Source organism: Solenopsis invicta, chromosome 13 (genome assembly GCF_016802725.1).
Source record: "Solenopsis invicta isolate M01_SB chromosome 13, UNIL_Sinv_3.0, whole genome shotgun sequence".
Lineage (NCBI taxonomy): Eukaryota > Metazoa > Arthropoda > Insecta > Hymenoptera > Formicidae > Solenopsis > Solenopsis invicta.
The window spans coordinates 203,997-218,058 of NC_052676.1; the positions used below are offsets into that span (position 1 = coordinate 203,997).

General features: G+C 28.0%; 3 protein-coding genes across 4 annotated transcripts; 1 reads left to right on the plus strand and 2 right to left on the minus strand.

Moving 5' to 3' along the window:
• Nucleotides 1-5,501: 5,501 nt before the first annotated feature.
• LOC120359458 lies at nt 5,502-8,475 on the minus strand. Of its 2 annotated transcripts, none has more exons than XM_039456947.1 (2): nt 8,212-8,475; nt 5,502-7,989 (listed from the first exon to the last, which is right to left on the minus strand). In XM_039456947.1, the coding sequence occupies exon 2, from the start codon at nt 7,362-7,364 to the stop codon at nt 5,676-5,678; it is 1,689 nt and encodes a 562-aa protein (XP_039312881.1). In that variant the 5' UTR covers nt 7,365-7,989; nt 8,212-8,475; the 3' UTR covers nt 5,502-5,675. Both variants share the same exon structure in this region, with proteins under 2 accessions (XP_039312881.1, XP_039312882.1).
• LOC120359440 lies at nt 8,440-9,223 on the minus strand. The gene is made up of 3 exons (XM_039456909.1): nt 9,010-9,223; nt 8,553-8,782; nt 8,440-8,487 (listed from the first exon to the last, which is right to left on the minus strand). The coding sequence occupies exons 1-3, from the start codon at nt 9,095-9,097 to the stop codon at nt 8,440-8,442; spliced, it is 366 nt and encodes a 121-aa protein (XP_039312843.1). The 5' UTR covers nt 9,098-9,223.
• A 1,765-nt stretch (nt 9,224-10,988) lies between these two features.
• Nucleotides 10,989-14,060, plus strand: LOC105199587 (superoxide dismutase [Cu-Zn] 2). The gene is made up of 4 exons (XM_011166744.3): nt 10,989-11,404; nt 11,798-11,894; nt 12,666-12,853; nt 13,527-14,060. Exons 1-4 carry the CDS (start codon nt 11,333-11,335, stop codon nt 13,632-13,634), a joined length of 465 nt encoding a protein of 154 aa, XP_011165046.1. The 5' UTR covers nt 10,989-11,332; the 3' UTR covers nt 13,635-14,060.
• Nucleotides 14,061-14,062: the final 2 nt, after the last annotated feature.

A 14,062-nucleotide genomic window follows, 5' to 3' on the forward strand; every position in this document is an offset into this window, starting at 1 on the left:
ATCGCTAAAGTGAAATACGAAAGAATTATATCAGTCAAAGTTCGAAATTTTTGAGTAAAATTGTTTTTTTTCCGAATTTCTTCAATATTTCTGTGTTCTGATAGCCCTAAGAAGAGATATAACTTTTATCATGATGTATCGAATGACTGAACTGAAAAAGGTAAGACTTATATCAGGCAAATTTCGAAATTTTTGAGAAAAATTTTTTTTGCGAATTTCTCCAATATCTCTGTGTTCTGATAGCCCCGAGAAGAGTTCTAACTTTTATCATAATGGATCGAATCGCTAAAGTGAAAAACGAAAGTGTTATATCAGTCAAAGTTCGAAATTTTTGTGTAAAATTTTTTTTCGAATTTCTCCAATATCTCTGCGTTTTTATAGCCCCCAGAAAAGTTCTAACTTTTATCATAATGGATCGAATCGCTAAAGTGAAAGACGAAAGTGTTATATCAGTCAAAGTTCGAAAATTTTGAGGAAAATCTTTTTTGCGAATTTCTCCAATATCTCTGTGTTCTGATAGCCCCGAGAAGAGTTCTAACTTTTATCATAATGGATCGAATCGCTAAAGTGAAAGACGAAAGTGTTATATCAGTCAAAGTTCGAAATATATGAGTAAAATTGGTTTTTTTCCGAATTTCTCCAATATCTCTGTGTTCTGATAGCCCACAGAAGAGTTATAACTTTTATCATGATGTATCGAATCGCTGAAGTGAAAAAGGAAAGACTTATATTAGTCAAAGTACGAAATATTTGAGTAAAATTTTTTTTGCGAATTTCTCCAATATCTCTGCGTTTTGATAGCGCCCAGAAAAGATCTAACTTTTATCATAATGGATCGAATCTCTAAAGTGAAATACGAAAGAGTTATATCGGTCAAAGTTCGAGAATTTTTGAGTAAAATTGGTTTTTTTCCGAATTTCTCCAATATCTCTGTGTTCTGATAGCCCACAGAAGACTTATAACTTTTATCATGATGTATCGAATCGCTGAAGTGAAAAAGGAAAGACTTATATCAGTCAAAGTACGAATTTTTTGAGTAACATTTTTTTTGCGAATATCTCCAATATCTCTGTGTTCTGATAGCCCCGAGAAGAGTTCTAACTTTTAACATAATGGATCAAATCGTTAAAGTGAAAAACGAAAGCGTTATATCAGTCAAAGTACGAAATTTTTGAGTAAAATATTTTTGCGGATTTCTCAAATATCTCTGTGTTTTGACAGCCCTCAGAAGAGTTCTAACTCTTATCTTAATGTATCGAATCGTTAAAGTGAAAGACGAAAGTGTTATATCAGTCAAAGTTCGAAAACTTTGAGGATAATTTTTTTTGCGAATTTCTCTATTATCTCTGTGTTCTAATAGCCCACAGAAGAGTTATAACTTTTATCATGATGTATCGAATCGCTGAAGTGAAAAAGGAAAGACTTATATCAGTCAAAGTTCGAAATTTTTGAGTAAAATTTTTTTTGCGAATTTCTCCAATATCTCTGCGTTTTGATAGCCCCCAGAAAAGTTCTAACTTTTATCATAATGGATCGAATCGTTAAAGTGAAAGACGAAAGAGTTATATCAGTCAAAGTTCGAAATCTTTAAGTAAAATTTTTTTTACGAATTTCTCCAATATCTCTGTGTTCTGATAGCCCCCCGAAGAGTTCTAACTTTTATCATTATGGATCGAATCGCTAAAGTGAAAAACGAAAGAGTTATATGAGTCAAAGTTCGAAATTTTTGAGTAAAACTTTTTTTGCGAATTTCTCCAAAATCTCTGTGTTCTGATAACCCCCGAAGAGTTCTAACTTTTATCATAATGGATTAAATCGCTAGGAGATATCGCGATGCAAATTCTAATCTCTCTACATTTTTCTGTAAGATACGTCTCCTTGGTCGTCACCCTCAGAAATTCTCCTGTAAAAAATTTTATACGTAGCACTCGTAGGAGTATAATATAATATTGACTCTAGTTAATGCAAATTATATATTTTTAACTGTACATATTTATTAATAATACACTTATTCAACGCGCTTTTGTGCAAGACAAACAAATTCGGCTGAAAAAAAGTGCATAATATATAATCTTGTCTATACAAGAGACATATTATTTATTGTGGATGGGAGCTGACGTTAATTATATTCACGTAAGCAGTTTTTGAAATTTGTTTGGTATATATACACACACACGCGCGCGCGCGCGCACATACACACACACACATTATAATCTTACTTGTAAGTTGAAATCATGACTTATCACAAAAAATAAATATATTGCTTAACATTACAAAAAGGCGTGATATCAGTACAAAATTTACCTTTTCAAAAAAAAGGTAAAAAACGGCGCCTGTTTTTGTGTGCATGCGTCTAAAAGTCTTAATTTTTTTAATCAAAATGATATGTATTAGTATTTTTTACAAAATCTTTTATTCAAACCTAAGTGGTATTTACTTAAAATAAATATCTTGAAATTGTGTAATCTAATAAAAATAATATGCGTTTGTTCGAAAAAATGTATGAAATCTTTAAAGTGCGCCTGTTATAAAGAGAATATATTTTTTCTACAAAACCCAAGTGGTAGTATTTGTATTTTCAAAAAATTGTTAATGCACAAAAGCATGGCGCTGCTAGATAGGAAAAACAATGAGAAAATTTGAATAATTTCTATACAAAACCTAATTGTTACTATCTATATTTTTTGTTACAGCCTGTGTTCTATAAGTTTTATAGATAACTATTTAAGTGAGTAAATCGGATAGATCAGATGCAATTAGCTGCAGTGATACTCCGCGAGGGATAAAGCAAGAATTTTCATTTGATAAAATGTTTACACCCAACGCGTCACAAGCGAATGTATTTGAAGAATTATCCCTTTTAGTGCAATCAGCATTTAATGGATATAACATTTGCGTGTTTACTTATGGCCAAACTGGTTCTGGAAAAACGTACACTATGGAAGAAGAATGTGGATGTAAGACCGAAGGCATGATACCTAGAACGATACGTCATATATTTCAAGCAAAAAAGGATTTGGAAGCTATGAATTATAAGTGCGAAATAGAAGCAAGCTTCATAGAAATTTATAACGAGAAAATTATTAAGATGCTGCCACACCAGAAACAAAATACATCAATAAATCGTTAGCAAATCTCGGCAATGTCATTTTAGCTCTTTTGAAAAAACAAGAACAATTACTTAAAAAACAAAAACAATTACTTTCTCCTTTCAATTTTATTTCCATTCTACACTCCTTCGATACTTTCTCCTTCCTTCTTTCCTTTTTCTACACTGAAAAAAAAATTTATTAATATCAACAAAAAATTACTTGATCAAAGTAAATGATTTCGTTGAACAGTCGCAACGAAAGAATTTATTAGAATGAAGATATGCAGCTTCTGTGGAGCAATGGAATATTTACTTAAACCAAGGAAATTGGAATATTTACTTAAACCAAGGAAAAATATTTCAAGGAAAATATATATTATTTCAAATGAAATAAATATTGCTTTGCCTTAAAAAAATGTATATTTAAATTGAATAAATATTTACTTAGAATAGATAAATATTTGTAAGGAAATAAAAGACCGTGTATTGAAGTTCACTGAATACTGAATTCACTGCAGTAAACATTTTGTTTGATCAAGAAAATCAGGTCTTGTTTCAAGATATACATTTTTAAGGTCAAATAAATAAAAACTTAAAAATAATAAATATTTACTTGAGAATGCACAATCGTTCCGAGTGATTAATTAAAATTTAATGAATATGTATTTAATGACAGTGAATATTTCGTTCATGCAAGAAACTCGGATCTTGTTTCAAGATATGCATTTCTAAAATCAAATAAATAATAACTTAAAAAAAAGCAATATATTCTTGAGCGTAAACAATCATTCCGATTGATGAATTAAAATGTAATAAATATATACTTAATTATAGTGAATCATTCTTTATTTTCAGAAAATCAGATTTTGCTTTAAAGAATGAATTTCTTAGATTTAATAAATAATAGCTTGAAAAAAAAAACGTATTTACTTAAGAATGCACAATTATTTCAATTGATGAAGTAAAATGTAATGAATATATACTTAATTATGGTGAATTATTCGTTCATTTCTAAAAATCAAATCTTGCTTTAAAGAATGAATTTATTAAATGTACTAAGTAATAACTTAAAAATAGTAGATATTTACTTAAAAATGTGCAATTATAACAAATGATGAATAAAATTAAATACATGTGCACTTAATTGTAATGCTTCATTACTTTATTTTGGAAATTAGATCTTACTTCAAGGAATGTATTTCTTAGATTTAATACAAAATATGTTTAAAAAATGTATATTTACTTAAGAATGCTCACTTATTACGATTAATAAATTAAATTAAATTAATATATACTTGATTATAGTCAATTATTTGTTTATTTTAGATAATCAGATCTTGTTTTAAGATGTGTTTGTCTTAGATGTAAATAATATTTTGTTTGATAAGATAAAAATTTGTTTGAAAATATAAAATCATTTCATTAGTAAATTTAAATTCAGTAAATAATTACTTGTTTTAAGTTTACATCTTTTTATTGAAGAAAAACATTTTGCTCCAATATATAAATTTCATTGATCATATTAATTTTTACGTAAACAAAATAATTAAATTGATATTATATGTATATAACGAATTTACTATAATTAAGTATGTGTATGTAATATCAATTTAATTATTTTGTTTACGTAAAAATTTATTTGATCAATGAAAAGATGTAAACTTAAAACAAATAATAAATTACTAAATTTAAATTTAATAATAAAATAATTTTATATTTTCAAACAAATTTTTATCTTATCAAACAAAAAATTATTTACATCTATTAAAACGTTTACATCTTAAAACAAAATGTAATTTTCTAAAGTAAACAAATGATTGACTATAATTAAGTATATATGTGTCGCAATGAAAGGTTTATAAATGAAAACAGCTTAAAATATTATAAATGTTTTTTTATTTGTCTTCAATCATTTAAACAATTTCACCATAAACAATTAGAAGGTACATAAAGTTTAAGATCGGACATTGTATGTATATTTTGTACTCTATTATCAGAAAGATTTTTATAGTTCACAAATCCCCACTTCTGTCTCTGTGATTTCAAAAGCGCTTAAATGAAAACAGTTTTCTACAATTTGAATTGTGCAATACAAAAAAAAAATTTCTTTTACAAAACTGACTATTATAAATTTTATTTTACCGAGAGAAACGTCAAAGTTGTTTGTATTATAATTAATAACATTATTTACTTCATAACGCGTCCCATTTATCCTTATCCAAGAGTAGCAATTAAAATTTATAAAATCATTTGAAGGTAAATATTCTTTAAATTTTTCAAATTAACTTGTTAATCTCAGTTTTCCAAAAGAAAGACCATAAGAAAGATCATCAGAAAATCCAATATTACGACCTATTCTATGAGAAAATTGTAATTGATGTTTTATTGCTAAACTATATGAAAGGTTTTTACGACTGGTGATAATTTTACTAGTTTCTTTTATTTGCTTGTGCTTGGCTTCGTAACGTATACTGGACATATTTTTGAGTGGACCAAATAAACGCATAATTCGAGGATAATGCAGGAAAATATGATGCTTAAATTTAAAGTTGCATTTAAATAATTATTTATAGGATGTTAAATATTAGAAAACTAATTTTTCAAAAATTTCAATAATTTCTTCGTTAATAGCATCTGCTATTGCTATGCACACAATTTTACGCATTATTAAATATAATTGCCAATATTTATTATTACTTTTAATTAAATCACCAACGAACAGACCGAGATTTTTTATTAGATAATGCATTTCAGATGCTGATAATATAATTAGTTCTTTTTTAATGGAATCTGATTGTATAGGTGGTGGAACATTAGAGTCGGCAGTATGATTGAAACAGTTAATTCGTTCGTTCAAAACATCCAAGGTAAAAAAGTTTTCTTTATTAATAAAATTATTCAAAATTTTAGCCAAATCGTATCTGCATATCCCTTCGAATAAATCGTGCATTGGGTCCACTGAAAAATTTTGAGTTACATGATAATTTGATATTACATGAAATACACAATTTTCTTTAATTCCAAAAGTTTTTTCACTGCAATGTGTAAAATAATTTTCTCTTGTTCTTAACTTTTCTGGTTTTTCTTTTTTTTGTTTTACCATTTCATCTTTAGAAAGCGTACAAACTCGACAACAGTATGAGGAATTAAAACTTTTCGAAAAACCAAGAATTGTATTCAGTCCTAAGTTGTCACCTACTATATAAGTTAAAACAAAAAAAATTTTCTTTTCCTCTCCATCGATGTTGATAATAATTCCATTATTTTGAAGATCAATGATTTGCTTTATGATGAGATGAAAAATGTTTTTATTCCCTAAAACGTTGTGATCCTGAGAATTATGTAATTGATATAAAAAAATATTTTCCAATTTACTAACGTATTCGATGGGTAAAATTGGAATAGAACAGTACACTGCGCCTATCTTGTTGACGGTTCTATGCGTCCTTAAAGGATTATTAATTTCTATGTCATCAAAATACAAAACTAAAGGAAAAATAATTTTATCAGTTTGACTAGCTACGATTTTTTTCCAAAAATCACCTTTAATTACCGAATTAATGACCAAACTTCTGTTACATTTGTCTACAAACTTCATTATTGCAGAAAAAACCATTGGCATCTCTAAAAATTTTTTTAATACTAATTTTATAGGTATTATGCTCAATGTTCTTTTACGGATTACGAAACATGTTTTACTTTTTAATTTACCATATTTTAAAAAAGATCTAATAATGACTTTCTTTGGCGGGAAAAAACAATTTATTTTACTCAAAAATTTTAATGTCAAATGTTCTGTTCTAAATATGTTAAAACCATTTTTCATCACATCTAACATATCATGTAATTCAGTATTTTGAAATTTACATTTCAAAAAATCTAAACAATTATTAATATACGTTGTACATATATCAATAATAATTTTATGGATTACTTTTCTGTTTAAACTTCCATAGGCATACAGTTGCGTTACCAAGCAAAGAGCAAAATTGAAAACCTTACTTTTAAAATAATCAATACTGAATTCTTCGTTATTGTATAACGTTTCCGATAGATCTTTCAATGGTTCAGTCAGAATAGTTTTATGTTGTTCTATTGTATTTGTTTCTTTAATTAAATGTACAACATCTTTATTCGCGTTATTTGATATTTCAGTTATTTCACAAGACCATTTTTGTACAGAATGTTCATTTTTTATATGTTTCATTAATGAACAAACACAAGCAAATTTGTAAAAGCAATCTGTAATATTACATTGCACCTCATAATTCATAAATGCTTTATGTTTTAAAGAATAAATGGGAGCAGAAAAAGCAAGAAAACATTTTCTATGAAACGCAATTTAACATAAACTTAAAATCTACATAAATACAAGATAAAATAAACATAATAAATGATATTATATCGATATTATATCGGGCGCTTTCAGTTTACAGTATATTATTATATATTTCGTGACTTATCGCAAGACTAAATATTGTAATAAAAAAACAAGAAAATATTTTCTTTCGTGCATTTTATATTAAAATAATTCTTTGTACTCATTCCATTTGTTCCTCTTCGGTATTTCCCTTAGTTAGCTGTTTTACTGCATGTTCAATAGATATGATATGCTTATCACAGGGCAAATTGATTTTATAGATTCCCTTTTGAATTAATATCCATATGTGTTCACTGGCCAAAGGATATTGCAGATTGAATACATGAAATGTCTTGAAACAAATATTTAGACCTTGTAGAAGTCCTTGAACTTTGTATAGCTCGTTGTCAACACAGACATAAACATCTTGTACGTCTTCAATAGATCCCACGATGATTAAAAAGGGTTGGATTGGAAGTTTAAGATCTGTCGCCCTCGATTTTGCTTCTTGCCTTAGTCTTACCATGTCACCAAGAATCTATTACATAATTTATAAATACGTGTAAATACATAATACATAAAAAAATAATTATATTGAAAAATATGCATTGAAATACACGGTTATTAATACAGTTAATTGCTTACATACTTTACATAAATTTATAATACTTTAAAATATTTTTAAATCTAAATTCTCAACATTATTAAATTAAAATAAATCCAATAGTAAATAATTTGTTATAAATAGATACATACTAACATTTGCAAATTTTAATATAGTCTCTTTTGCAAGTCCAATAGAAGGCTTGAAACTCTTATTCCGTATTCTTTTCATATGTTTTGGCGGATACAAGTGAGGGAGTAAACTTACACTCATGGCCACTAATGCATCTGTAATATAAATTAATGACTTGAAACTTAATAAAAAATTAGAAACTTCCATACATTTTTAGAAATAAACTGCATGTATTTACTGTCTGAAACATCTTTAGATTTCATAGATTCCAGAAGCATCTTTGCTGTTTCGTCTTTGAAGCTAAGAGAGGCGTGCTTTAGCAAAGTATCAAAAAAATTAAACCAAACATCTTTATCCAAATTTACTTTGGATAAATTTAGACATTGAATATCAGTATCAATTAATTCATGTCCACTAGGGTGCTTATAGAGTTTCCATTTTTCAAATATATCCACCAAATTAGTGTCACTTGATTCTTTTAAAGCTTTGGTTCGATGAGCAGAAGTTTTTCTCCAATGGTCTAAAACCATGTCCCAAGGAGCTTGATTTTTGTCTAGCCAGTCTAACGCCTCTTGAATATCATCTTGTATTGTTTCTATAAGATGTAATATGTATACGAATTATGTTATTACAAAAAAATGATAATGAAAGTTTTTAATGTGCAAGGTAACAAATTATATAATATAGAAAGATATAAATCAATTTTTACGAGAATATGATGCACCTTTGTGCTTCTCAAAAATTATTTGTTAAAAATAAAATATATTTTTAATTTTAATTCAAAGTTTATTTTTTATCTTGTTCACAAAAAAGTTACCTTACCGGGCTCTATACTTCGATCGTTTGTTTTTTCTTCATCTATTATCCTTCTATGCAATTTTTTATATTGACACTGACAGTTTCGCCACATACTAATTAACTTTCTACGAGCAAGAATGGATTTATTACAAAGAGAATTTTTTTTTTATTGATGACATAAAATACGTATTTGCTGCTTCAGATGGGAATATATCGACGATCATTTTAACAATCGTGTTTGCAAGCGCGTTATCTAATCTATGAAATAAAAAATACAAGTAAAAATAAAAATCTATGGAATTAATCTAAAAATTTTCAGATAAAACTATTAAACAATATAAAATCAATATTTTAAAACAATTTTATCTATTAATTGTTTTAAATCTATACATCTTTTAAGTGTCAGTATAAAGTCTTTTAATATTTTACATGTCAAAAAGATTTGCTACATTTGTAATTCTCATTCAGTCATTATTTTGTTTTCAAGAAATATAAAAAAAATTTTGTTAAAAAACTAAAATTGTACAAAAAAAAATTTTTTTATTTGATCAACTGTAACTTTATTAATTTTTAGAATTTTTATAGCTCTTAAAATATGTTTTAAATTCTAAATATTAAAAAAAGTTTACAAATAATTCATTTTTGCCTAACATCAATAGAGTTTCATCTTAAATTTAGTACACACTTTTTTCAAGTATTTTCCTTATAGATCTATTTTCCAAATCTGTTATGATAATGTTATATAATTTATTCCTATATTTGTCTGGAATAACCTCATTCTCTTCAAATGAGATTAAAATCTCTTTTCCTAACATAGATTCCATGAGTAGATCCTTTAGAGGTTTCAGTGATTGTTTATCATTAATATATGAAACATTCGCAGAACTGGATGAATTTTCTTTTTCTTTTGCTTTTTTAGCTGTATTCATCTGACTTTTGGGTATTACAGAATTATCATCTCTATTCTATACACACAAATTTTTCGAAAAAAATTTTGTATTTCAATGACAATGATTTTTACAGGGAGGGTTCCGATAGCGCACATCCCAATAGCCCACCAACCAATCATCTTGACTTATCTAACCCAACCTACGGAAAATCTCTAGGCATCTGCCATTGTGAGTGGTTTGTTGCTATCGGGATGTGCGCTATCGGGACCCGCCGATTTTTACATATTAGAGTGAGCAGGTTAAAATAAAAATAGTATGTAATAATTGAAGTTAATATTGTCCTAATATTGCGTTATACACATTTCAAATAAAACATTGCATTTATTGCATAGCTTTTGGAAGAACAGAATTGTAACTATTTCTTATTTATTATAATGGAGTTCATGTATAATATTTTAAGCGAATTGGGCAAAAATTGAAATAAAAAATTGTGTTTGTGTTAAAAAATTGTAATTTTTTCAAAAGCATAATTTGAAGACATTTAAATAATAAAGAATTATGTAAAAATAAAAAGATGGTATATTTATTCGTGGAAAGACATTTATTTCTTCTTCATCATATGATGCGATGTTAATTACAATTATTTTTTAAGTAAAATAAATGTTTCTTTATTAAAGAACTAAATTCTCTCTGTTACTATTAAACATCTTTTTTAAGTAAAAATATGATTGTGCAAAATATGGGCATAAACGTATTGATATGTATTAATATCAATGTTAATGTAAATAATTCAGACTATAATAAATAAAAAATTACGCGAAAGTAGACGTAATTAATCATTTGTGCACATTCTCGACCCCTGTTCTGGATGCAACACACGCGATACGCGTCAGATTATTTACAGCAAAATGGATGTTAGCACGGACAACAACCCACATCCATCTCTCGAGAAATGGATGTAGGTTGTTGTCCGTGCTAACATCCACACTGTTTTTAACGGCAGGTTGCAAAATGGATGTGACACGTAGTTCCCATTCTGGCCAGAATAGATGTGCGTCACTAGTGTACGGGAGTTTCGAAGCGTTATAGAAAAAAGACCGCCGTGGCCGCTCTCAGGTTCCTCTCTGCCAACAGTGACAAGAGACAGAGCAGACAGAGGAGCGTGGCTGTCGTCTGATCGTTTCTAACGATTCCAACCATTGGTCCCATTGGTTGGTCGTTGGTTTACCATTTAAAATTTGTCGTGTTTCGCGTATCAGCCTATCAGCCAACGGTGCCAACACAATCGCGATAGCCAGCGACAGTAATATACGTATTACACGTCAGCGATTTTTTTCTCATTTCATTCGTGATTCAGCAATTTATTTAATTCCTGTAAACCGTGAATCGTGTAGTTCGTCGTCGACTATCCATTCGGGATTTGAGGACTTGCTCGAATAGACAGAGATACTTTCGCGATGTCGATCGTCAAAGCGGTCTGTGTCCTTCAGGGAGAACCTGTCAGAGGAACGTTGTATTTTGAACAACCGGTAAATGTTTCTCTTAATCTTCGTTTCTTTGCTGCCCGGCGTAAGCTTGACAATTTCTTGAAAATTCAGTTCAGATCCATTCCGCTAAATTTTTCCAAACATCCGCTTGTATATATGTATACACACACACACACACACACACACACACACAAATATTTTTTATTGCACGCTTAAATTTTTTTCATCTAGCGATATGATATGCTTTTTCCTCGACTCATCCTACATGTTATATATATGGAAACGAATTGTGCCAAAATAGTTGACATCTTTTAATTTGTTACATCAAATTTCCTCTTACAGAAAGTTTAACAAGATTTAATGGTCTAATAGTTATTAAATGTTATTAAATTTTATTCCCTGACAAATTCAGTAAGAGTTGAATTTGCATTGCAGGCAGGCTCGAATGAAGTAAGAGTGACTGGACAGGTTTCTGGCCTGCAGCCAGGCAAGCATGGATTTCACATTCATGAATTTGGTGATAATACCAATGGTAAGTTCGACTCATTGTCAAACCTAAGAATATTACGAGATATGGCATTATTTATGATATAATGCAGATATATCAGTTATATAATTTAAAATTGAAATATAATTTATTACACATCTATAATTTTTCTCAATAAAAATTTATCGGTTTGTAATTTAAATAGTAAGTAATTTTCAAATTTACAAAAGCTGATTGAAAGTACATTATTTTTTATCAAACTTGTCTTAATTTTTGTCTTATAAAGTTGATAACAAGCTAATTGAGAAAGAATACGTAAGATAAGGATATCCGTTTACTTGTGAATGAGAACAGAAAATAGAAAATGTATATGATGTCTCACAAGCAGTTTTGTATTTTATCTTTTAGCTATAGGTCTTTTAATAAATTCAAATTAATTTTTCATTTATATTTCTTATTTATTATGCAATCTTAATTATGTAACAATTTAGGTAGAAATCAACTGTAAAATTAATTTCTTATATAAAATTTTGAGTTTGAATGTGTTTATTACAAAATATTTAAAAGATTTTAAGAAATTGACTTTTATTTATCCAATGCTGAATAATGAAAATGCTTCATTGTACATTAAAATTTAATTTGCTAAAAGATCTTTAGCTTTAGTGATTTAATTAAATAATTTATTTTTATACAAGTTTATTAACACTATGTTCCTATCTTCTACGAGAAAAAGAAATTTTATGTGAAATGAAATATAGTGCAAAATGATACTATTTTCAAACATAAAGTAACTCTTTATCTCATCTGTTTTTACAGGTTGCACGAGTGCGGGCGCTCATTTCAATCCATTGAAGAAAGATCATGGTGGTCCGAGTGATCAGGTGCGTCACGTTGGTGATTTAGGAAACGTAGATGCTGGTAATGATGGCATTGCAAATGTTAACATCACCGACAAAATGATTCAACTCTGCGGACCGCACAGTGTCATTGGACGAACTCTTGTGGTATATATTAAACTTTTAAGTCTCGTTTAATTTGTACTTGTCAGATTATAGTCTAGTTAGCAAACAAGATAAATTTAAATGAATTAAAAATTGCAATTTATTTTAATTTATTTGAGTTTGTTCTCTGAGTATTTTTGGATTCCAATGAACTCAAATGGATTAAAGTACAAAATGAGCTATTCATTATTTTAATTTCGAATGGAATTTATATTCCTATTATCTTAGACATTCAAATAGATTCAAAAAATCTGAAGCGCACGAGAGAGAGAGAGAGAGAGTTCGAAAATGTCTAAATAAAATTATTTCTAACCATTTCAATTCATTTTTGTTTGCTAGGTATAAATCATTCCAATTCTTATTCTTTAATATCATTAATAGCATTACAAAAGTAAATATCATTTATGCATTTATTTTTTCATATGTTATAAGAGACTTGCATATTTACACTATATAATTATTAATACATTATATAACAAAATTAGAAATAAATTCTAATGAAAAACTTTAATTTTATGTGTGAATGCAAACAAGTTAATTCATATTTGATTGTAAATATTTGTTACATAATTAAGGAATTTCTTACTTATTTTTCCTTTTCTTTTTACATCTGTCTTAGAGAGAAGGGGGGGGAGAGAGAGAGAGAGAATAAATATTCATTTTCTCTAAATTTTAGGTCCATGCTGATCCTGATGATTTGGGAAAGACTACCCACGAGCTGTCGAAAACAACTGGTAATGCTGGTGCTCGTCTTGCTTGCGGTGTTATTGGCATCACACAATAAACACATACACATGATTGATACGACAGATTAATAAATAGGGTATACATTAGAGATACATACTATTTTCTTACCATTTGGTTTTCAGTGTATAGTTATATCATACAAATGTTTTTTTTTCTGCAATATTATATAACAAAAGTTATAAGTTCTTCCTATAACGTTAATCAAGTGTCACAACCTGGATTTATGTACGTTGATTATGGAACACTAAATAAGAATGGAAATAATATACATACAGTTGTAGAATATATTTTTTTTTCAATAATGTTTATATACATATATGCAACATACCCTTTAGGCATAGGTTGTTACATGTTCTAGAAATTTATGTAATATAAAAGTCCGTGTTAAACGACTTACTATTAGCTCTACACCATAATATAATTATAGTATATTTAAATGACAATATACGGAAATTCGCTGGTACT